Source organism: Echeneis naucrates, chromosome 4 (genome assembly GCF_900963305.1).
Source record: "Echeneis naucrates chromosome 4, fEcheNa1.1, whole genome shotgun sequence".
In the NCBI taxonomy this organism is placed as follows: domain Eukaryota; kingdom Metazoa; phylum Chordata; class Actinopteri; order Carangiformes; family Echeneidae; genus Echeneis; species Echeneis naucrates.
Window position 1 is genome coordinate 7,568,872 of NC_042514.1, and position 24,906 is coordinate 7,593,777.

The 24,906-nt window shown below is 42.1% G+C and overlaps 1 protein-coding gene across 1 annotated transcript in view; it reads right to left on the reverse strand.

Moving 5' to 3' along the window:
- unc13a (unc-13 homolog A (C. elegans)) overlaps positions 1 to 24,906 on the reverse strand; it is a 41,276-nt gene that overhangs the window by 5,440 nt on the left and 10,930 nt on the right. The window contains exons 10-41 of the mRNA XM_029499397.1: positions 24,627 to 24,746; positions 22,349 to 23,164; positions 21,902 to 21,995; positions 20,777 to 20,823; positions 20,501 to 20,579; positions 19,643 to 19,648; positions 19,361 to 19,435; positions 19,046 to 19,265; positions 17,881 to 18,108; positions 17,502 to 17,643; positions 16,936 to 17,105; positions 16,659 to 16,774; positions 15,734 to 15,897; positions 15,469 to 15,622; positions 15,204 to 15,272; positions 14,826 to 14,915; positions 14,525 to 14,659; positions 13,130 to 13,263; positions 12,950 to 13,035; positions 11,862 to 11,988; positions 11,643 to 11,739; positions 10,693 to 10,836; positions 10,491 to 10,568; positions 10,210 to 10,287; positions 9,922 to 10,010; positions 9,635 to 9,781; positions 9,122 to 9,245; positions 7,936 to 7,941; positions 5,974 to 6,003; positions 4,767 to 4,823; positions 4,574 to 4,654; positions 3,797 to 3,944 (exon numbers count right to left, since the gene is read on the reverse strand). Of these exons, the coding sequence (XP_029355257.1) occupies positions 3,797 to 3,944; positions 4,574 to 4,654; positions 4,767 to 4,823; positions 5,974 to 6,003; positions 7,936 to 7,941; positions 9,122 to 9,245; positions 9,635 to 9,781; positions 9,922 to 10,010; positions 10,210 to 10,287; positions 10,491 to 10,568; positions 10,693 to 10,836; positions 11,643 to 11,739; positions 11,862 to 11,988; positions 12,950 to 13,035; positions 13,130 to 13,263; positions 14,525 to 14,659; positions 14,826 to 14,915; positions 15,204 to 15,272; positions 15,469 to 15,622; positions 15,734 to 15,897; positions 16,659 to 16,774; positions 16,936 to 17,105; positions 17,502 to 17,643; positions 17,881 to 18,108; positions 19,046 to 19,265; positions 19,361 to 19,435; positions 19,643 to 19,648; positions 20,501 to 20,579; positions 20,777 to 20,823; positions 21,902 to 21,995; positions 22,349 to 23,164; positions 24,627 to 24,746 (4,151 nt within the window). The remainder of the gene's footprint in view (positions 1 to 3,796; positions 3,945 to 4,573; positions 4,655 to 4,766; positions 4,824 to 5,973; positions 6,004 to 7,935; positions 7,942 to 9,121; positions 9,246 to 9,634; positions 9,782 to 9,921; positions 10,011 to 10,209; positions 10,288 to 10,490; positions 10,569 to 10,692; positions 10,837 to 11,642; positions 11,740 to 11,861; positions 11,989 to 12,949; positions 13,036 to 13,129; positions 13,264 to 14,524; positions 14,660 to 14,825; positions 14,916 to 15,203; positions 15,273 to 15,468; positions 15,623 to 15,733; positions 15,898 to 16,658; positions 16,775 to 16,935; positions 17,106 to 17,501; positions 17,644 to 17,880; positions 18,109 to 19,045; positions 19,266 to 19,360; positions 19,436 to 19,642; positions 19,649 to 20,500; positions 20,580 to 20,776; positions 20,824 to 21,901; positions 21,996 to 22,348; positions 23,165 to 24,626; positions 24,747 to 24,906) is intronic.

A 24,906-nucleotide genomic window follows, 5' to 3' on the forward strand; every position in this document is an offset into this window, starting at 1 on the left:
GCTCAGGTTGTGCATATATTATGGTCTGGAGGTGGACAACCAGACAAAGCTGCTATGAGTGGGCAGTAGATTAAAAAAAAAAAATCTAAACACACGTACTGATGAAGTGGTTAGTAATCTTGGAATGACAAAACATCCGTAAAGAACTACAGTCTAGTTAACTCTGCTGACCTGAAATGGCCTGATTATTTCCTTCAGTTAGTCAAATTTAGACACTGACTGAGAGGCCTTTGTACAGATTAGGAAACTCAGAGGTACCAATTTGGATTGGATGATGACAGAAATTTGAGCCCACTCATAGGTGCCCCGTGTCTGTTTGGATGCAGGGTTGTTAGTCAAAGGCAGAGAAACCGACCGTGTGCTTTCTCCTGATCTACATTAGGTCAGGACATGCGCAGATGGATCTAGAAAAGTGCACACACCCATTCCTTGGTGAAAAACGTTTATCCAAGCACGGTAAGAGGAGGGACAAGAAAGTGAAGGGAGGAGATTGCAGCAGAGAGGTCGTTCAGCTCTGTTGTTGAAGGATGTACACAGCTTGTTAGATAAATCTGTACAGTGTGACTTGTGACAAGTTGGACATGTCAACTCAAATGATTTTCATAAAACTCTCTGAATAATGACGCCAGGAATGCAGATGGACCCAGCTTGAGATTCTACTTTGAATTTCGACTCCAAGTGCTGCACACATTTGAGTTAGTCCATGTGAGCGTCCTCTAGAGGTCTTGGGTTGCCTGGTTCCATACTACAGCTACAAATCTGAGTTTGACAGATCTATATGGCTCACTCAGGTTCCAACTCTTTTGTCTGGGAGGGAGATGGTGTTCCTCAGTATCTTGGTGTGGTTTTATTCTGCTGCTGTAAACCCTTCCACATCCAACTCCAGAAGGATACTGTGACAGATGGAAATTAATCCTCAAAGTTTTAATTAGTGTTTTCACTCTGTCGATGGCATCTTTGTGGCGACAACCAGCAGCCTGCGTGCATGTGTTTTTCCAACCAGCTGCCCACTAAACAAGGTGTCTGTGGGAGTTAGACGGCACAGTGTTCCTGGCATGCAGCTCTCTGGGGAGCATTATGGGATTGTCGGTCTCACTGCCAACAGGACCAAAGAGAGCAGCAGTTATCCATCTGGCCTTGTCTACACTGTGGAGGATGCCCATAAAAGATGAGAAAGAAACTTTGCTGGCTGGGCAGGCAGGTAGCTGGTGCCAGGAATGTGCAGGCTTTTCTCCTTAAACAAGCGCAGCAATCAGAGGTGCATATTTTGTACCATATTGTAAATGCACACCAGGACAGATATTGACTCTCATACTAACACTATTGCTCTGAGACATCAGCCAACTTTGCCGCATATTCACAAATGGTCCTTGATTAATAAGCCTGCAGCTTGTAAGAATAACAGTCACTGCAGATCAAAGTCCTCTTTCAGTAGCAGCCAAGTTCACAAGAATAAATTCCACCTCGCTTCAGTCATTCATCCTTTTCTAATCATTGACTAATGTGTTTGGGGAAACTATCTGGCTGAATCTCCTGGGTAGGAAGTAAATTTACATTTCCTTTTTACTGTCAAAGCTGCCAAGCAGCTGGCTGTTTGTTTTATATAACTACTTTCACCAGGAAAGCTGAGAAACATAATAAAGAAATGTGGGTTTATAAGCATCTAATTGAACCTATGAAATTTCAACACAAGAAGAAGTTCAAGTGCCACTGAATGATTGTTTTCCTTTCGCTCAATTTCCAAAACTTTCCAAGAAGAACTTTCAGGTTGACAAATTCTGATATTAATCTAGTAATTAAATAGTATAAATGTTCAAATTGCTTTAAAAAAAAAGGGCATAAATCAAGCTGTTCATGTTAAAATGAACATTTTTCAACTGATTTGCTTATGAATGTTTAAAAAATCCGAATTAAACCAAAAACACATCTAGGGATCCAAGCTATTTTTAACAGTCTCTCTAAATCTAACTCATCCATGTTAGAGGACTGTCAGTTAGCTGGAGCTTGTGCAGCAGCAAATGAGGTCAATACACAAACACTGAATTCGCTGAATGCAAACAGCTTCTGGATTTGTGCGTGTGAGGAAAAAGTCAGATCTTTTGATACAGATCCAAAGTGGCAGAAATCAGACCACATGACCCGAGGGGCTGTGTCTGATTAGCTCAGTCTGTGAGGGGAGGGGAGATGAGTTGAGCACCCTCCTCTCATCATTGCTGCGGGGGGTGAATGCACGTGGGAGCTGTGTGTGTGCGCGTTTGTCCGTCTCTTACTGTGTTTGTGTATGATGACAGAGTCGGCAGGGACAGAGGACCCTCCCAGACAAACTGAGCCAACAGCCATCATCGTCTTCATAATCTACTCCTCTTCATCAGCATCTCTCACTTCAGACACAGCGGGAGGGGCGGTAACGTGGGGGGGGTTTAACCATTTCCTCTTTGTTCTCACAAAACACTGTGCTTCTGCTTCAGAAACCTTCAGTCTCACTCAGTCACATTGCTCTCCCTTTTACCCACACCCACACACACACACACACACATGCTTGCTCAGCCCTTGGCCTCTCTCCGTGACATCATGCTGCATCAGGGTGCTTCCACACTTTAATGCATTTCTGTTGTTTTCTTCTGATGTCCGCCACATCATGCTGAAGTGTCTGCTCATACATACAGTCCAAGGCGTATGTATTCAGTGCAGCTCCATACATACAGACATCAGTGTGTATACAGTGGTACATGCATGAATGCATAAAGTCCATGTCATTATTGTTGTGGTGGGCGTGTGTGTGTGCAAAAAAGGCAGCAAGAGAGAGAAAGGGAAAGGAGGTATGTTCAGTTTGTTCGCTGCACTTGTCTGCTGGAATGAGTTTGAGCAGGCAGGGGAGTTTTGGGATGCACATGGGGAGGCAGGAGAAAGGTGGAGAGAGTTGGGCTTTGGTCTAGAGGCTTTCTGGGAGTTTTGGATATCTTGGGCTCGGAGCCTGAGTGTCACATACCCTTGTCTGGGTAAACATCCTCACTAGTGGTGAACCTCACCCCCTTCCCGTCGAACACTGGCCCCACAGACAGGGCAGAAGAAGGGAGTAGACAGAGAGAAGAGAAACATGTAGAAAGATGAGGTTTGCAGAGGTTACAGAGAAGAAAAACAAACCAACATGTATAAGTCTTGTGTCTAATGAGTTATTTCTAATGAACAGCTCTGGTTGTTTCTTTATTCTTCTGATCTGCAGTGAGGAGATGGCCTGTAACATGCAAAGCTACCACAGATCTACTCCAATAAAATGTATTTTATGTATGCTCCAAAAAGCACCTTTTTTTTCCTAATTAAAGTTTAAATGATCACACACTCAAGTAGCATTTCAACCAGCGGGGACAGTGTGTCAGCATCAGTGCTTCCACAAAGATGAAGGCTGTTATTGTAGCCATTTGATGGTGGGATGGAGCAAATGAATCAAAGAGTGAGATAAAAGAGGGGGTGGGTATTTTTTTCATTGCAAATAGCTGTCATATCATGTAAAGGATAGTGTCTGTGTTTCTGCAGGCTTTACGCTCTACAAAGCAGGCACAACATTTTCAGGATCTAAAGCCCTGCGTTTGGGAAACCCTTAAATCAACAAAGGAGCGGGAGACGCTGCGTGAAGTGGCTCCTCAGAGAGCAGAAGGAGAAAAAAAAAAAAGGGATATAGAGACAATCTGATTCAGAGAATTACACAATATTAGAAATTAGGTTTGCATCTAGTAAAGAGAGTCGAAATCAGACAAAGAAAGTGAAGAGAGTCACGGAGAAAAGACCATGAGGTTACCTTGTGTGTGCTGTGACTGGACAAAGGTCTTAATGAGTTTGTCTGTGGCTTGTGTGTAGAGCGAGAGGGCGTAATGAAGAGACTGGAGGTCAGGACTCTTCTCTAAGAAAGTCTTCTTCAGACCCACACCACCAGCATGGAAGTATTGCTAATACACACAGAAGCAAACAGACAGAACAGAACTGTTAACTTATGTCCTGTTGGGGGAGATTATTTCTCATTACTGATCATTTCTTATTATTTGTCAAAGAATTGATGGTCCCTTGGTTATAAAATGTCACAATTCTTAAACTTCCTTTGTAGTGAATTGAAAAACTTTGGTCAGTCAAAATATGAGCTTTTAAAGCATTTCACCATATTCTGTGTTTTTATAGGCCTAACCCTAACCCTGAGTCAAAAAAATAAAAGAAAAGACTGCAATGTAAACGGCAACCCAACACTGATGAAGCTTGAAGGATCACTTCAAGTGTCACCATGTGATGGCAGCTTCTGACACAAGCAAAACCAATTAAATATGTATATTAGCACTTACAAGGAAGATACAAAGAATTTTTTCACGTAATTGAAAAACACACATACGGTCAATACAGTTGGGTTTGTTTTTCTTTTTTTTTGTTTGTTTTTTGTCTCCTTTAACCAAACATCACCTGTTCCTAAATAAAGAGAATTTATACAAATAAATCACACAGCTATAAAGATAATAAAAAAAAAAAAAAAAAAAAAAGAGTAAAGAATCTGGAAGGTAAAACTGTAGATGACACCATAAAGGAAATTTACCTTGATGGTGTCGAGAGCCAGCTCTATCACTGCACATTGCTTTGGTGTGAGCGCTTTGGCCTCCTCACGAACCATGTGCTCCTGAAAACAACCACAAAATGACCAATCTGTCCATTCAAATGCTCTGCGTCATCTTTTCTGAGCCATTAGAATCAGGAGCCCAGAATCCAGCGGTGTAAAAATCAGGTTATACCTTCAGCTTGGACAGCTGTCCCAGTTCCTTTGCAGCATTAAAGATGAGCTGAGTGCCCTGGATGAAACACCGAGAAAAAGACAGATAGAAGAACGGTGGACAGGGAGGGAGAGGGAGCGAGAGGAGTACTGTTATTATCATGACAAAACAGGGCAACAGTAAACGGCTTAGTGTCACACTGAAGACAGCAACGTTTCTGACACACATTCATAACCACTCACTCTAAGCCGCTTTACAGATGTCAAGGAACCTTTTCCTCCAACTGCTGTTATCATACTTATCTGTGATTTACTCATTCCAAAACATTACGCTTGTTATACACACACACACACACACACACACACACACACACACACACACACACACACACACACACACACAATTACGAAGAGAAGGGAAAGTGGCTCAGCTCGTGGCGAGGGAAAAAAAAGGTAGACATACTCGTGCTTTCCTGAATACACACATGCACACACATAGCAGCTCTGCAATTTCACTGTAGTGCACGTAGGTATTTAGAGGAAGTCCAACCTAATACAATACTCTACTAAAATAATGCCACTGAGGCCTTCAAGTCCTATCTTTGGTTACAGCTCTGGATGTGAAACATCATTTTACAAGAATCCGCAGGTGGCTCGTACAAACATCACAGTTAAGGCAGAAAATAAAAGAAATCTATGTTGAGGAGAGCATATCATAAAAACTATAGAGAAAAATAAATATACACATCAGCTATATTTCAGATTCTGAAATAACTCTGACTCCCACTGGTGTTACACGATACAAAAAAGTGTCAGACATTAAAGAAGATGCTGTTACCTTTTGCTGTTGACCCTACAAGCAAATGCACCAGAAGCCCCAGGTTAAAGGGGCTCCCCATGACTTGCATTTCTATGATTGAATGTCTGGTTTTTTCTCTTCTGTGTTGCCTTCTGGCAACGTAGCAGGTTAGGGTTAGGGATTTGTGCTGCGTTGGCGTTTAAATGTTCGCAGCTTCTCGCTACAGCATGACTGATAGTATGACTCCCACAGCATATGCTGCAAAACAATTAAAAAAAAAAAAAAAAAAAAAAATATATATATATATATATACACACAATCAATATTTCCACTGCTTTGTTGGACTTGGGAACTTAAGTAGAGTGACACAGACATGGAGAGAAGACATGGAGAGACAAGACACATTGATCTGAAGGGGTTTAGTCCTTACATCACTGTGAGAAGCACTCTTCAGTCTCCCCTGGAAAGAGAGCATTTGGTTAATACTTCAAGCAGTGGCCCGTCCCTGCAGGCTGACTTAAAACTGAACATGTTGCTCTGCTCTGCAAAATGTAAATAAAATTGGGGGTGCTCATCACTGCCAGGGATGTTGCCATCTTTATTTATTTATTGATTTTCTTTTTTTTTTTTCTTTTTTTTTTTACCCAAAATCAACAATAACATGTTTGTGTCTTAAATAAAGAGGGACAAACATGACAGGAGTCAAAGGTTGTGGCAGGTACCAGGAAGCAAGGAAATACTGAAGAGTAAAAATCCTAATTTCAAAATTTTTCTTACAAATATGATGCACTCCATCAATTTCTGACTCTGATTCTGATTGGAACTGGTTAATTTCTGTGTTAAATGAAAAGATTGATACAACTCTTAGGCCTTTGCCATAAATAATGGAGAAATTTAGCCCTCCTCCCCCAGAAGATTAATAAATCTGCTGACCAGCTCTCCAAAAGTAAACTAATTAGTAAGACACATCTTCGACTTTTTGCCAGCACAATAGAAAAAGAACCTGCGACAATTTATCTAGCGGAAACAAGTTGTGACAGGCCAGTCTCTTTGCTCACCAGTCTTTTTTTTTTTTTTTAAAAACTAAAAACTGCAGTGTCATGTAGTGTTGTTGGCTGGAAGACCAAAGTGACACTTTTTGTGTTTGTTTTTGCCTTGACTGGCAGTAGAGATGTCAAGAGAACATGTACAGAGGGGAGGGGTGTGACATGAAACAAGGGTCCCAAGCAACGATGTGGCAAGTAGTCATGTGATCCACTGTTGATATAAAATACTGATAACAGAGGCATGACAGTATCAATCTTCTCATCTAACCCTCAGCTATAACCTCAGAAAGGTAGTGTCTATATTTAACTTGTCAGCTAAAAGAGGAAAAGGTATGTTTCAAATTTTAGAATATCCCAGAATTCATTATATTAAAGCTATGTGTTGACTTTGCCTCAGACATAAGGTCAGAAGTCATCACCTCAGACCAAGAAACATCTTTCCTGACACATTGTCTGTGCAACTCTTCAATTTGGTACCAATGTACGATTTGCAAAGGCATTAATCAAGATGACTGCCTTACTTCATTATGAAGAAAGTCAGCTACTAGAGCTTTAAATGCAACACAAAAAAATTTTTGGACGGTTAATTGAATCCATCTTTCATTTTGACATCAACTCAAACCAAAAACATCCTCTAAGAAGGAGCCATTAGTGCATCAGGACTGCTGATATAATACCTGGATTACAATCATCAGATGACAACAGAACATAAAACCAAACCAGGACGGACCAACATAGCAGGTCTGCAGAGACCTACAGTAACGTGTTGTAAAATATAGTGAAAGAAACTGCAGTTTTGAAATAGATCAGATGCAAGCAACAAACCCACAATAGGGGGTGAGGAGTCAGGACACAATTCAAACAGGAGAGAAAGGACGGAGGGTAGGTGGGGCAGAGAAGGACGGGGGAGGGGGGGGACTGGAGATGGGGGTAGGACGGCAGATACCAAGCCACCGAGAGATCAGTCACCCCACCAGAGTCCCAGTAAAAGGACACAATGCATGAGAAGAGACAAGGCAACAACAGGCGCAAGAAAGGAGTACCACTTCCTGTTTGAGGAGAGTGCTCAGGAAGAAGAGACAGCAGAAGAGGGGGAGGGGGCACTGATTGGTGCAGATTGTTGAAGGGGGTGGGACCTATCGAAACCAGTCAGGAATGCACCATGCTTCTGTCTTCTCAAAGGAGAGACAGAGTTGGAGAAGAGAAGAGAGATGGGACAGAGGCTGTGAGAAACGAGAGGGTGTGATGTGGGGCAAAAAAACAAGGGACGTTCGCAGCCACATGAAGCAGAGAATCAACCACCGTAGACGGACAGACAGACACACACGCAGGAGTGCTGTACTTACAATCATCTGTGGAGGGAGAGCGGTGGGAGCAGGACGTAATAGTAATCACAACAACAACAACAACCAGAGAAAAGGGTCAGTCAAGCTGCAAAGAGCCCCACATCAATTAAAAACACAAGTTTGGGCCTTACGGCTGCAGGGACCAGGAACCAATTTACACCTGTCTAAAGCCTGGACTCAAGGACGCTTCTACAGCTCAGAAAGGTCTGAAAATTAGTAGCTTTAATACTGCGGAAGTGTTGAAGCTTTTAACAGCAGCTTCAAATGAACAGCTACTCTTTAAAAGATCATGTGGATTTTACACACTTTTCCTGTTTCTGTTTATTTGGACAGAGCCGAACTACAGACATGTAATCTGAAGCTGAGCCAGTCACGACAATAAAGTGCTGGCAAGTACCACAGATGACAATTAGAGATTATTAATTGCCTTAATAGTGATATGAGGCTCTTTCTTTTATAACCAAACACAAATAAGAACATATATATCCAAAACAAAAGAAAACAAGTGGCTGCTTTCCAAAATGTACGATTCTTCTTGGAAGTGGGCCAGATCCTTTGGGCAAACATTTTCTGCCGCCCTGTCGTTCGTTACTCATAAAATCAGGAATATCGCAAAAATAATTTTCAGCTGACAAACTGGAGAGCAGCCATGAGCTGGTGTCATAATGATATGGTGCACTCCTTTCTTCTTTCTCCTGTATCTTTTTTTTTTTTTTTTTTTTTCTTGGATGACTGAAGGTACCGGGGGCCATGTTAAATATGATGTGTGTAGGGGCTGCAGTGTGGATAGGATGCCATGTTGATGTGAAGCAAAAGCAGTTTGATCTTCCTCCAGCACTTGTTTTACAGGAGGGCCATCCAGAATCCTAATACACACAAAATGTCTGCCTTTGTATCATTCCCTTTCTCGTCTTCCTCCTCTAACTTTGATGCCGCCTTGGCAGCTTCATGTGCAGGTTTGTGAATGTGTAGGTGTGCGTGTGTTCCATGTTTTGTAAGTCAGGTCTCTGTTGTCTACCTTATGCCATGGTCATCATCAGAGCATATTAACTAGTCAGATATTTGTTTTCCATGTTGGTTTTTCACTGGACTTTGCATACTCACATGACTCACTATGTGTATTTTTGTGTGCACTTGTATATCCAGTATAAGTGCTAATTTATTGTAAGAAGCTGTGTGCTCTCACCGTTTGGTCTGTGAGTGGTGGCAGGACAATGGTCTTCTCCATTGTGTTCATCACCAGCTTCCACAACTCCTTCAACACACGCTTCAGCACAGTCTTCTCACAGATCTTAGCAAACAAAGTCAGGCTGGCAAGAGGTGGGCGGAGGGAGAAGAAAGGAAGGGGAGTTGAATAACAAGCAGCAGAACACACAGGTGAATACTGTTTTGTTGAGTGGAAAAACTTTTTTTTTTTTTTTTTTTTAAAGACACCAAAGAATGGAACAAAAATGGGAGGATGATAGAAATCCCCTCATGACCAAAAGACTTGTCAGGCAAACGGAAAAGACTTTCACTACTTTCCTAGCCCTAACCCACACTTAAACAAACTCTTTTTTGCTGAGACAAAAACAGCATGTCCACAAGTTTATCTGACCTTGTATAAATAGTTTTAATAATGAAGTGACTGCAAAACTGAAAAAAAAAATGAAATAAAAATAAATTATTAGATTGTCATAAAAAATGTTAATTTCCTCACTTGCTGTCTAGGAACTCCATGATGGGCTGCAGGACGTTGTCAGCATCCTGGGCCACGCTGCTGGCATTTCCTATATTTGAGGTTCCCTTCACCTGAGCTAAGATGTCCCCCATCTGCTTCACATTTTCCTCAATATGAGGCTGGAAACTGCAGAGGAAAAAAAATGGAGGGTGATTTTAATGTCTGTTCAAATACACATCACATTCATGTCAGAGTTAGCGTGCTTGGGATGTAGATTTCTCCATGGATGAAAATACGCATGGCACAATGCGTGGGAGAGTTTCTACCTGACAGCAAAGACCCTACTGAGATCGTCCATGACATTGTTGAGCTTCACCTGCAGGTCTTTCAGGATATCACTGGCCTCCACACACAGCTGAAGTGCAGAGAAAGAAACACACACACACACACACAGAGCTGGCTGCAGTGATTGGGCAGTAATCATGTTGCTAATGGACACGTTAGTGAACTGAACGAGGCAGCTGTGACAAAATGCACACACACACACACACACACAAAGTGTAGCTGGTGAATGATACCAGATGAGGGTTGGATGAAAAGGGGGAATCACTTACATCTTTTCCTCCCATTGCTTCAAACATCTTCTCCAGCTGAACTCTCAGCTGTTGAATGTTGTTGATCAAGATGCAGGGCTGAAGACAAGATGGCACATGACTGTCTGAAACACTTCTAAATTCACAGTGCATCACCTTTTAGGATGTCATTTAAAAAACAAACACTTATATAAATATAAATAAACTGAACACAACTGTAACATATCATGCATATTTGGCATTGGCTGAACTGACTTCTTTGCAGGAATATAAATGGGTTCATCAGGTCTTTGGCCACTCACCACCTTCTCCATGGTGACGTAGTTGGCAAACAATTTAGAGATTATATCAGCATAAGAGAGAAGCACATTGCTGATGGTCTGAAGAGGGAAGAAGAACATCAAATAAGTCATCAGGTGATATATGAAGATCAGTTTCTCTGTCTTGATTGAATGATTTACTGTGCTATGATTTTACTTGAAACTAAAGTTGTTGTCACCGCACCTTGGCAAATCGCTTCATGTAGTGTCCCACAATCTGTGGATCCGGACACTCTAGTTTCCTAATGATCTCGAAGCTCTGGTTGAGCTGGGAAAACACATCCACCACCGAACAGGAGAAGAGAGCGTGCTCTGATGTGACCTGGAACTGTGCGGCAGAAGACGAGAAGATTAAAAACCCACACAGGGAGTAGAGGAGAGGTGACAGATTAGATCAGGAAAAGGAGAAAGGCTAAAGGTTGAGGATGCAGGTGAGAGGCTGACATTCAGCTGAGACTTGCAAGATGTGGCCCATGGGCCCCTTCAACTATGTGTGCTATATTAAACTGGACCTTTGTTATCTCTCACTGCATGTTCAGAGCCTCAACAATGCTGCCAGCTGAACAGCCATCTGCGGACAGGTGGGAGCGCCTGTCTGTTTCCCTCTAATTGGCTGCTTCTGTGTGTCTGCTCTCTAATTGGCTGGAGGTGGGTGACAAGGTGCTCTTCAAGAGAGCCTGAGTAATGAGGTGAAAACAGTGTTCCTGCAGTCAAAACTGATTTTTTTTTTTTTTTGTTTAAATAACAAGGCCATTAATTCACAATATCCTGCTGTCAGAGTTATCCGTCTCCTCGAGCACATGCACGTCTTATCTACACTTCTTTCAACTTCGGAGGAATCTCTTTACATGATGAAGCACTTGCACTGAAACATCCTCTTAGCCAAACACAGTTTTGGCTTTGAGCTTGCTCTGCTGTGTCCGTGTCTCTATTGCTGTCTTTGAAGCATTCACGGGAGGCAGGGGGGAGCGAGGAAGAGAGTGAAGGAGGGCGGAGAAAACTTTGGTAGATAACTTTTGAGTGTGATAGAGGAAGTACAAAGAAAGCATTAAAGTAACTCTGTCTAAACAACAGTGACTCAGCATTTCCAGGGGAGCAAACAGATGATAAGGAGAAAGAGCTGGAAGCTTTTACCCCGTCTTTTTTGTCTCTTTCCAAAGCACCGTGCAGAAAGTCCCGAGACACTTCCTCATTTTCGTCCAGCCACTGGATGACAAATGGCTCAAACCACCTATGAAGAGAGGAAAACATGGAACACAAATTTGCATATACACACAAAAACCTTTAGTTCCATATTCTAATATCTACGTATGTGTATGTCTCTGAATCAATGACGTTCAAGCGGCTACTCACGCAGGATATTCAGGCACTCTGCTTTTAAAGAAGGGAAGGTCTTTGCAGTACTCGTTGTATAGCCATTTGACTTTGAAGTGCAGGTTCATGTAATCTGCACTCTTACACAAGCGATTCTTTTCATGCTCTGAGGGAAAGAACAAATCAGACAAATCCAAGTTACGTAAAAAGTGTTTAAGTGTTTAAGTTCACCTGCAGTTATCACACATCCACGGTGCCTACAGAGGCATTGTCCAAGAGTCTCTCATGAAACTCACATCCTCATGGATTTGTTGCATATAATCGATCGAGTACACAATCATGTTTTGTGTTGCTGTGATAGCTCAAGACAATTACAAAAGAGAATTTTAAGAAAAAATTAATAAAACCTGAAATTTGGCATGAGCTTTCTTTTTTTGTTGTTGTTGTGCTAACACAGAAATCTAAGATCCATAAGCATAAGAAATATTACCTTGTGTATCTCTACACCAGGTGATAATACATTTTTCAACATTTATTTGTTTGTAGGCTAACAAACCCCCCCCCACCCCTGCTATGGCAGTTTTGAGCTCTGTGACGAATCACAAGACGCCCACTATGCGTTAGTCCTTTGCCTGCCTTTGTGTGTTAATGGATGGAAAAGATTTTAGTTTCTCATTTGCAGACATTGAAGCCCCTGTCTATCTAATAAGGAGCTCCTTAAAGGTCATCTGAATTATGTAACCCATTTGATCCCTTCTTATGAAATCTCAGCCACACCTTTAAGAGCTCAGTGGTGCAATATATATCAGACAGATGGAGATATTAATATAGAGACATATTAGCCTGAAAGCAATGTGAACCTCTTGAGGGCTGATTTTGAACAGACCAAATAAATAACTCCAAATAAAAAATAACTCAAATGATCTAAAGTATTTACATTTAAAACCACCCGGAAAAGTGAAGTTGAACTAACCGTTCAACCTGTTACAGATCACTCTGAATCAGTTATCACCATAAAGAGAACTTAAACCACCAAGTCACTGTTGGTGGTTTCATTTCTAAAACTAATCACCAGCTCTCTGACTCTGTAAACTCAGAAGCTAGAGGTATCCATGACATGCACTCACCCTCCATTGCATATTTCATATCCTGAGCAAACAGGTTCCACATAACTTCAGCACTGATTTTACCCACGTTGAGCTCCTGGGGAAATCTTGATGGGGGACAAAAGAATGGAAACATGCCATTAATACATCTGATCAAATTTGACAAAAAGAGAAGCCACAGAAGAATATTAATGAACATACTGGTTTAGGCAGGGAGTGTAGGAGTTTTTGTCCTCCTCGATGATGGAGACAATAAGGGTGATGAGTTTGGACCAGAAGTCCAGATTCTTGATGCTTGGTCCCTGCTCCTCGGGAGGCACTGCACCTTGCTTGGCCTGGAATCCAAACAAAATTAACACAGGAGGTTTTTTTGCTTGCTGGTCACTTAATTACAAATATGACAGCCAAAACAAATATCAACTTGTAGTTGTGAAATTGTGTAATTGTGAATGTGTGACCATTCAATTCTCTTAATGGGAGTTTGACTAATGCATTTTTTTATTATTTGAGACAGAGGGAATTTTTTGAAGGGAATTCTTGATTGTGTTGCTAACTGACTCAGAATGTCAACTCTCTGAGCGACGTCTTTGAAATAGCTGAAGATGCGTAGGAAGTAAAAAAACAAAAAACAAAACAGAACTAAGATGAGCCTTGCAGGAAATGAAAAATGATCTTGAATAAATATAGCAACATCCCTAAGGATGAAATGTTTATTCAAAGGCAAAAATGCTTATTTGAAAATTCACCAGGCAGTCTGAATGGGGACTCAAAGCAAGTTTTGCAAATCCATGTTGAAATATGATGCAGGAATAATGGATGGAAGAGTCTGGCCCACTCAGACTGAAGGGATGATGGAGACAACTCTCCGCTCTTACACTCAAAGTACAGGCATGAACACCCAGCAGAGTCACAACACATTTTACACACCAGAAATCAAACAGGGTGGACTTAAAAATATTACTTGTACACAGGAATCTTTCTAAGGGGAAAAATTAATTAGCCAAGGACCTGTAAAGGACACTTAAGATTAGTAGAATTTGTGAAGAAAACAGTAACTAAATAACTTCTTCACCTACAACTTATCCTGTTTGTTTCTACTGACGAATAGAAACACAGTACTACTGAAGAAAAAGAGACCTACATCATTCTTGGAAATGCACAGCAGAAAAGTAGATTTTTTTCAAGCATGGGAACAGGAACAGGAAACACAGCGTGAACTGACAAATTAATCTTAGCCTTAGTAAAACTTGTCCACGGACTGGGTCTGTTCTGCCAACAACCACATTAAGAGACTGAGCAACACCTCTTGTTACAGTGTTGTCTTTGCTCAAGTAATAATAATAAAGCAAAACAAAACCTTAATTACTTAGAAAAAAAATAACACACTGTGATGTCACATAACATAGATGTGAAGATAAAACCACATTTTACATTTTTTGTTAAAATATTTGTTTGGTATAATTATTTATAGTGATGTGCAAGTGACGGCCACGCTAATAAGATAATCTGAATTTAAACATTTTAAGGATGAGAGAAAGAGAGAGAGAAACTTTTGCTCACACCTACATTGGCATCCTTTTCGTTACTGTTTCTTACCGGGTCTGTCTGATACTCGCGGCTGTAGAGTTCATGACAGTTATTAAAGATGTACTCGTAGGTGGAGTTGAGGCAAGCTTTGACACAGTCCTTCACCACCTGACTGGCTCTGGGTGGAGACTGAAGTTCCTGAACCTGAACACAGAGAGAGAAAGAATGAGACTCATTCATTTTTTCATGATGACCTGACCAGAAAAAATACTTTAAACACAGAATAAAGCGTATTGCTGTGTTTTTATTGCTTTCTTTACATGATTTAAAACACTTGAAGACACGTGGCTGGAAGATGAAGGGACTGTACCTTCATTCTGAAGAAGGTAATACTGGTGAGGAGGTCAACTGTGGACTTTAGATCCTGCAGCCTTTCAGGACTGCTGGCTGGGAAGTTGTTCTGCAGTCAGACCAAAATATAAAAATAATAAAAGAAGTGGTGAGCAGTAGATGATATCACCTCCATCTTTGTCCGGTGTGCTTTGCTGTTTCCATGGGCAAGATTCAGCATTGTCACACAATTTCCATCACCACCGAAAAACAGTGTGGGTGTCTGCGCTGTTTGTTGAATGTCTCTGAATGTTTCAAACTCTAATTAACACATCCGGCTGCTTTGCTTTAGTGTTTCAGGAAAAAGAAAAGCATTAGAGATATAGAAGATAACAATATTAACAAAGAAATATCTTACTCGGTACATGGACAGGTCGATTCTTAGCGAGTTGTGCAGCTGATCCAGAAGCTTGACAAATCGCTCTTTCTGTGTGTATAGTAATATAATAGAAATTATTAAACAGATGGCCAACACAGTATGTTGCTTAAAATATGCAGTACATTTAGATTGAAAAAGAAGTGAGTGGTAAACACAGGAATTATGGTGCTGTGTGGATAAATTTGTAAAAATTAAACTATTTGCTGAACAAAAATGTGCCAGCTGTTTCTGATTAATATCTCACCCCAAAGTTAGAGGCTGCAAAGCGGTCAGAGGCAGAGACGTTGTTTGTTGCCTGTGTGGTGTGGGCGTAGTAGGCGTTGATGTTAGCCAGCAGGGTGCTCATTACTGCAGGCACACCTGGACACATGTACTTGGATGACAGGCAGGCAAAGTGGCTGCAAACCAGAGATAGGCATGTAAACAAACACTAGTTAGTATGAACACACGGAGCGCTGGATTCATGAAAACAGCAAATGCAAAACGGCAGTTTTGTGACAGTAACATACGTCATTGCCTGATAGATTGACTCCACTCCGTAGCGCATGGCAAATTCATCCACAATCTCCTGGGGAGTCTCCTCAAAGTAAACCTTCCACGCATCGTCCCCTTTAGCATCCGGGATCTTCACCACTCCGTTGTTCTGGATGTCTGTCACATAGTGGAAGAGGTTCTACAGAGAGGAAAGTTCGAGAGAAGAGAGGAGGATACGTGGAAAATACATTTCACTGTACAAAAACTAAACAGATTTCAACCTCTCAGCCTGTTTACTGTTAAAAGGCCAGGCTAGTTAAATTAGCCATTAAACTAAATTATGAGGCCAACACAAGGTGCCGTCTTTGCTACTCAGCCATAAAGCCTTATGCCGTAAAACATCCTGAGTTGGCTTTGTGGTTTATGGCCACTTATCTTCAGCAATAACAGCGGTCATTTGTCGGTTAAGGTTCAGCTAATGTGCTCTGTTGAGTAATGGGCCAAGTAATGATTCCATACAAGGATGTGACTGCTCTATAATCAATCAGTGGAGTTCTCTGCACAGACTGACGCACGCTGGAAATGGGTCTGATGTCGTTGCCTTTCGAGAGGTCCTTTACCTTACAAGGACCAAGCAAACTTCACAGAGGATTAACTCCAGTTTAATTTGGAAAGGATCCATTGTAGAAGCGCACGTCACTCAAGTGAATTAACCTGTTTGGCATGGCTTATTTGGACGATTTAGCAGAGCGATACCCACACACACATGCACGCAAACGGCTGAAGAAGCACTATACATGTCATTAATGTGATGGTAGAACATTTGCAATAGTACTAAAGACACTTTAGTAAAGATAAAGCAAAGCTCTCATCATCCTGCTTTAAGAAAAAGAAAGTACAAATGCTGATGCATCCTTTAGCCTTCTGCCTGTTCAAATATACAAACTGAAACACACTTACCTCATGCAAACAGGTGTACTGAACGTGATACGGAGCGACTGTCTCCTCTCCTTTGATTTCTACATTAATGTGCATGCGGATAGCCCCAGAAACAGCTGATTTGTCTGTACGCTTGTCTGTGAAGAGCACAAGAGAGACAGCAACAAACACAGTCACCAAATTTACTGCTAAAGAAACGTCTTGATCTGAAGTTTAAGAGTCCTATAAGTGAAGAGTTGGGAGAGCTGATTATTGGATTAATGCAGTAGAAGGGATGCAGATTATAAATTTAACTGACCAAGATTGTACCAGACGTCCATCTCTCCACTCAGAGTGCGCACCTCGATGATGGTTTGACCGAGGAAGTCATCTGACTCCCGCTTGAACTTCTGCTTCACACGAGACTTAATGTCATCATCCTCATCCCAAACTCGCACCTTGATGCGATCTGAGGAGTTGTGACATTCACTACATAGAAAGAAACAGAAAATCACCCACAGCTGACAATGACAGCTGGCCAAGGAGGTCAGATGGATTACTTTCTTGAGTCACTACATTGAGCTAGCGTAATACAAAACTAAATTTATTTAATTTTATCAGGAGAAAGTCAGTAAAAGGCTGCAACACTGCAACAACTTGAGCTGAATGTCAATAGAAAAATAATAGTAAATATATTTCTTATAACAATAAATTCATATTTTTCTAAATGCTCTTTTGACCAGAACAAGCAGAGATGCAACCAGCCAGATACAATCGATTGGAAACACCCAATAACGTGTTAACTGGTGATGAAGAGAAATAACTGAAACTATTACTTCCACAAATTTCTTTTTCTTTTTTTTTTTCAAAAAAGTCTCAACTCACAAATTAAATGTCTCCTCCCAGACGGGGTTGAGATTCCCGTAGATGGTCTTGGTCCTCTTCTTGGTCTTTCCCACCTGGACGGTGACATAAGGATCACTGGATCCGGTTTTATCCTTGGCTTGTAGACCCTGGGCACACAGCACTGGCAAGGGGGAAAAGGGCCAAGTCAGCCAGTCTCTGTGTGTATGTATGTGTGTGGTTGTGTTTGGGTGCAAGCAGATGCCTCTTAACTCGTCTGACCTTCTGCCCTATTGCCCCATAACCAGCACCTCTCTTCAAGCAAACGGCCGCTTGTCTGTGCATGATGTGTGCTGTCTCCTCAGACTTTGATGTTGAAAATGTTGGCCAGCTCCCTTCATAGCTTCTCTGCTGCACTCACCTGTGATGCTGATCTTGGCCGACCATTTGGAGGTGCCATCGAGTACGCTCTGTTTGATCTGCTTCATGTGGGTGACATGAGTGGACTTGGGGACGGTGAAAACTTCCTGAATGAGTTCAAAGATCTCTGGTTTGTTCCGCTCACGGATCTTCATGCGGTCTTTAAGAACCATGATGATATTTTGGGTTCGGTCCTCGGCACCATGTTTAGAGCTTTTCTCTGCTGCCCCTGGTTAGTGGCACAGTTACAAAAATGATCAGATGTAGAAAAGCACAGAAAAATAGCTGCTATGAGATACATATGGCTCTTAGTCCTCATACAGTTAATTATGGCAATAACTGTGAAGATTGCTGTCTGGAGAATAGCATTTTACAACTCAGAAAATGATTTGAAATTGGGGCACTTAATTCAGAGCAAATAAGAGGACTGCAGAGGTGATGACAAACTTATATTTCATGAATGAGAAGCAGGCATTTGTAGGGAAATAAAATATGGTGTAAAAGAGAGATGAAAGCAAGAGGTGGGTGACAAGAAAAGACAAACGGCTTTTAATATCCACTCGAGAAAACAAGGAAAATAAGAAAGTAGGAGTGAGGCGAGAGGGAGGAGGAGGTTGGCACTGACAAATAGCAGTAAGAGGAAATAGATGGCTAAGATAATTTACTATTTTTTAATAAATGAAAAAAAAAGCAGCAATGACTAACATCTAAAAAAAAATAAATAAATAAAAAATCAACAAAAGGTTGTGCAGCCCTTATAAATATGTGTGATTGTAAAATCCTAAATATGAAGCTAGCAGTTAGTTTAGCTGAAAATGTGGGGAAATGTTTCATTGTTTATTCTTAATGAACGTTGTCAAATAACAAAACAAATTGTTGTCTGTATAGAAAACTAAGCTAACCGGCTGCCATTCAGACACGAGAACAGTGCCAATCTTCTCATTTAACGTTGCAAGAGTAAAAAAAAAAAAAAGAAGCTTGTATTTCCTCAACTGTCAAAGTACACCTCTAAACAATGCATGAACTGATTAAAAAATAATATTTTACATTGGTAGAGGGAAACGCAACTCCTGTTACATCTATAGGCTTCAGTATACAGCATCATTCATCCTTGAACACATATGAGACTATGGATTTATGGATGAATTTTGTAACATTTCTCTTACTTTGTAGACAGTCAGCATTGAGCAGATCTTGACACTTTTCGTGGCATTTCACTCCACACTCGGTACAGCGCATGCCCTGGCGAGCGATCCCCCACAGCAGGCCCTCACACTCGTAGCAGTAAGTAGGTGTCGTGGCAGTCCACACCTCAAAGTTATGCGGGGTGGTGCAGGAGATGGGATAAATGAGGGCCTGGAGGGTCTTCTTATAGACATGACTCTTCTATACGCGTGCAGACAACAAAAGAGGAGGTTTAAAGGGGGGACGATCTTTGACCTTGAGAAAGGATGACATGAAAAATTGATCTGAGAACTGACCAGCTCTTCATTATGCAGCGTGCTGGATGTCAGGGCCGAGGTGATGCCTGCTTTCCTGGAGTTCTGAACCAGAGACTGAGAGACAGGACAGAAAGTCTCATTTTTCTTGGCTTCTTGGCCACTTTTTTTAATCAGTGAACAATGTGTATTATTACAATCTGCCTGGAAATATATACCAAATGGTTACAACAAGCTGGAGTTGACAACTTAAGACCCACCAGAAAGCTAGTGGATCCTGATAATATCAGTGTTTCATGAGCAAACGGTTCCAATGTTACTCACCATAGCCTTTGGCAACGAAGAGAGGGTGGGAGGAAAAGAGAGAGATTTAATATAATTAAAAGACAAGAAAGAGGAGGGAATTTTCCATGGACATGTAAATGTACAAAAAATATGCTGAGAAACTGATGTGGTTATTGAGCATTTGCTGTGTTTTGGAGGGATTAATAAAGACTGGAGAAAACAAGCATATTGCATTTTCAATTGTCCTTCTGGAAAAATAAAATAACATTGAGAATTTAATGTGTATTTTACATCTTCTAGTAAAATTTGAGGCATTTTAACCAAGGCAGAAAAAATGGAGTACTGATGTTGGAGTCATAATTTAATTTTTATTTTTTGTTAGTATAAGGCGTGAACCATGATTTAAAAGAAAAAGCAGCTTGTACATGTGAGTTACAGGTTCCTCCAGCAGATTTATACCTTTGGTGTCATTAATGAGGCGGTGGTAAGAAGGCATGGGGAAGATGGGAGGGTCAGGTTATGGAAAAGTCTGTTTTGAGATAGCATCTGGTAGACATCAGTGTCTGCAGAAACCTCTGGCCTTGCTAGTGGCCTCTCAGCCCTGCAGCTTGCTCTGTCATGCTCTAACAGCAGGGAAATTTTATCATTGTCAGTGAGCACAGCGGATGTAGTGCAGTAATAAGATGAAGAGAAGGACAATGAAAGAAAAATGAAGAAACAAATAGAAAGACAAGGACAAAACAACAAAAAGAAAGCAGAGAGCCAGAAGATGACCAGGAGCCTCTTTAGCAGTAAGGAGCTCTGAGCTGAGTGAGCGCTGGGCTGAGTGATCAATGGGCCGTGCACACGAGAGACACTTTAGTCTGGGAATATAAAGAGATTAGCACAGAAACTCACCAGATCTCTGACCAGAGGCATCGCTTTCCTCTTCCTGAGGTCTGGCATGCTGTCAATGCTATACAGAGCGCCACCCATCCTGGAGGCAAAATATGCACAGAATAGGATTCAGCATTCCTTATTTTTGTAGCTGCACTAGCTTCTATAACATGGATAAAACAACTCAGTTAGATAGTACAATGCAGTCAGATATTGAGGCCACGGGCCTGGCTTTGGGTTGGTAGGTTATAGATTTTCATTGACCCCAGTTGTAGTGTGAGTGTCACAGTTATTTACCCTGCTGATAAAAGCAGAGAGGCGATGCCAACACTTTCTCCTCGGGCCTGTGGAGAGAAAGAGAGAGAAGAAATGAGAAGGAAAGGCCTACAGGGTGCCATTAGAGCTTTGGCTGGAAGGACGGGAAGTATCATGTTTATAGCGCTGTACTATACTGTAGTGGCCTTTATAATGGGAAGAACAAAATCAAGAGATATTTCATGGAGTTCCTTGGCAAAAAGCAATATTTCATAGCAAGTTTCACTAGCTGCTGTTTCCACAATAACCTAAAGTGTTCCCAGAACTCACAAATAAATAATACAACAGTGGTACAAGTGAGAAATAGAAAAGGGGAAAGCAGGAAAGTGCTAAAGTCGTATTGTGTCTTTGTTATTGAGTCGGGTGACTGCTGACCGCTGATCAGCAATGGCTTCTCTGTGTTTGAGGATCATAGTAAAAGTAGATTACAGCCAGATGGCTATCTGGGTAATAATATTTCTAATTCTATCTGTTCTGTTATCAAAAGACACAATCTTTGTCTGTCTGCCTCTTCAGGGAACATCACAGAGCCCGGATGCTCGCGTCACACTGAGGCACAGGAATAGTCATGATGGGGAGAAACGCCTGGCTTTGAATATGATGCTTAGCAGGCTTACAGCAGCTTCCTATGTGCTGCTTTGCCCTGCGTAAACGAGCTGCACAGGATACATACAACATAAATTGGACTGATTAACACACTACTGGCCACACCCACCTGAGAGTCTGCTCCAGGCGTGGGTAATCAGAGCGGACTACATGCAAATCGCTACGAGGATGGCAAACAACTGAAAAGAAAATAATGAAATGGCAAAACAATACAAGGGGTAAACAGAAACTATCAAATAAACACAAGACAATACAGTGTAATCCACAGCAATAACCAAAAGCTGGAGAAAACCGTGGGCCAGTCAACAACAACAAAAACACAGTAACTGAAAAACATGCGGGGGCTGACGCAACAAGTCAGCGAGCTCAAACAGTGGACTTATAAATAACAACAACAGAGACAACATACTGTGTTATCCAGCTGCCTTCACCTGACATGAACGGGTCCAAATGTATATACACAAAGACACAGAGAAACACACACGGGCACACAGGCTGTACCTCTTGCAGCTGCAGTCGCACTCTGCTGAAAAGTCGAAGCCAGTTGGCTTTAGCTCTGGCTGGACCAGGTTCCATGATTTCTCGCTTTGGGAAGCTAAAACAATAATTACAGAGGGGAGAATATTTTCATTGATTTTAAATCAAATCAAAACAAAGTGACATCAAGGCACTTTACACATAGAGCAGGTCTAGACCAAACTCTTTATAAAATGATTTAAAGAGACCCAACAGATAATGTACTGTACTGTACTGTAATATATATTAATCACATTAAAGGGAAACTCCTCTGAGCTGTGTTTTTTTGGGGGTGTCAGCTGTACTTGGGGACTAAAAGCACAAAAAGCAAGTCACTAAACTTACAATGTGGAGGTGCATGTGCTGATAGTATTTATGAGGTTAATTGAGATTTCTTCTTCTATAGAGCTGTGAGGATTGAACAGTGTTCACCTTGGAGCAAGGGGCTCTTCTGTTTTCTCCTCAGGAGCTGAAGGGACACTGTCTGCAGCTGGAGGCTGCTCGGTGAGTTCAAGTCCGCCCTCAGGTTTGGGCTCAGCCTCCACGGGCTTTGACTCTGGCGCGGGAATGTGTGCTGTTGTTGTAGTGGTGGTAACAGAGGTGGTGGTGGTGGTGGTGGTATCTGGCTTTGAGAGTGCAAAGGTAGGTTTTGTGGAGTCTGAACTAAAAGGCGGTAATGTGTCATCTTGGGAAAGCGGAGGTGGACCCGGAGCTGAGGCTGGGGGCTGGAGCTGATCGGGGGCTGGGCGCTGCTGCTGATGCAGTGATGGCTGCTTCTCCAAAGGAGGTCTGGTGGTGGACAGCCCATCAGAGGGCGCCACCAAGGTGGGGGCAGTACTTGTGGGTGTTGGGGTGTAGGGCGGCTCCTGGTCTTCGCTGAGTGTGCCGTCAAGTGGGTACATATCTTCATCTTCCTCATATGGCATCTCCTCCTCATCTTCATAGTTGTACTCTCCTTCCTCCCCGTACATGTCGCCCTCGTCTTCATCATACAGCGCCCCCTCCTCGCCTCCATCTTTGACATAACCTCCCTCGTCGCTGTAGATGCCTTGGGGGTCTTCGCCATCCCAGCCTGGGGAATCGTCCTTGCCATAGCTGACCGAGGAGTGGCAGGAGTGATAAGAGTCATTCTCATCATAGAACTCCGAACCTCGCAAGCTCTCACCGTCTTCAGGAACAAACTCCTCACTGAGCTGAGAGCTGCCACGGCTCAGCTCACCTGATGAGGCGTAACGACTGTCTGTGGGACTAAAGGGAGGGGGAGATGCAGACACATGTTACATAAATACACACACACGGCTTTCTAAGTAGACTAGTTGAGTTCCCAGAGTTGGAATAAGGAGTTTGGTTGTTGGTGACACTTAAGGAACTTGTGCTGGGGCCGGGGAGGGAGGCAGCTAATCAACGGGAAAAGAGGAGAGATTTAAACCAACCAATGAGGAAGCAGGGGATCAAACTAGTGATGCATCTATGTAACTGTTGAGGGAACCCATTTTTTTAGTGAATGGAAAGTTTACTATGGATACTAGTTCACTCACAAATAAGTACAGAAACACACCATAGAAAAGCATGTGATTAGAAGAAGCACAAGAACACAGTCTCTGAATAGGCCTATTTAAATGGGAGAGAGTGAACCTGGAGAGGTTGGGGGTAATTTATGAGCCTGGTGGAAGAAAAACAGCCTCTTTCTGTAGATAAATAAGTGAATAATATTTATTCACAATGATGAATGAGGACATCAGACATTGAGGCAGACCATGAGTCAGGGAGAGATTTGAGACACATACAAAAGCAACACACACACACACACACACACACACACACACACACACACACACACAAATGTGCTCACACATTATTATTTCGTCTCTATTGATTACAGTCAGCTTGGTTCAATAATGCATAGCGCAGGAGCAGTAAAGGTGAACTATATAATGGCTTTGGGCAGTGAGCCCCAGGGAATTCACAAATAAAGATGACTGGATGCCTAAATACTAATTTATGACACCCTTGTTCTTCTCTATTCATCAGGTATCGCACAAACAAATGATTGAATAGAAATGCTCATCTACACTTTCTCAGAAGAGAATAACCACAACATATTGTAATGTAGATGAAAGTAACCATAATCTATCTTGACCTTTCTGCGAGCTCCCCATTGCCGGGTTGGCGGCCTTCTTCTGTCTCACAAGTGGAAATTAAATGTGTATAATTGCCAAGCGTGGGGCACCCAGAATTAGACAGAGCTCTCCTTAAGGTCTCACACAGGATGAGGCAGTAATAACAGGCTGCCACGTTAGCAGACAGATAGACAGATTCACAGAGGGTTTTCCATAAAGTCCAACCAACAATTAACCCAACCAACACACACACACACACACACATTGCCAATCACTCACCCAACAGAAAACTGCACAGAACTTAAGAATAAGAATTTAAAAATGAAGAAGATGGACACGATACATTATCGGTGATACTGATGTGATTCTTCACTGGGAACACAGTAAAGATAGATGCAGGACCAGTGGTTTTCTATTAAAGATACAGAATATATACATATAGAGAGACAGGGTAAGAGCGCATGCATGCAAGCACAGCGAGCGAGGAGGACGGGACAAGTCCACCACTGACGTCACAGCGAGACGGAGTCACAGGCCGGAGCAGGAGGAAGAAGAAGAGGAGGATTTGGAGAGGAGGTACAGAGACCCACCTATCGGACAGTGAATGCCTACTGTCTAGAGAATACTGACGACTGGTGCGTCGGCTCGACCCTGAGCCTGAGTCGATATCGCTGCGCCCGTTGGTGGCCGAGTCTAAACTATCATAGCGTCTGGTAAGAGGAGCAGGGAGGGAGGTAGGGAGGAAGGAAGAGGTGGGAAAGGAGCATCAGTAGAGCTCAGTGCAAATCTTTCAAAGAAAGCTCTAACCAAACTGAGCCTCTGCACTGCCCGGTTAAAGGACAGGTTCACATTTTTTCAAGCCTGTCTTAA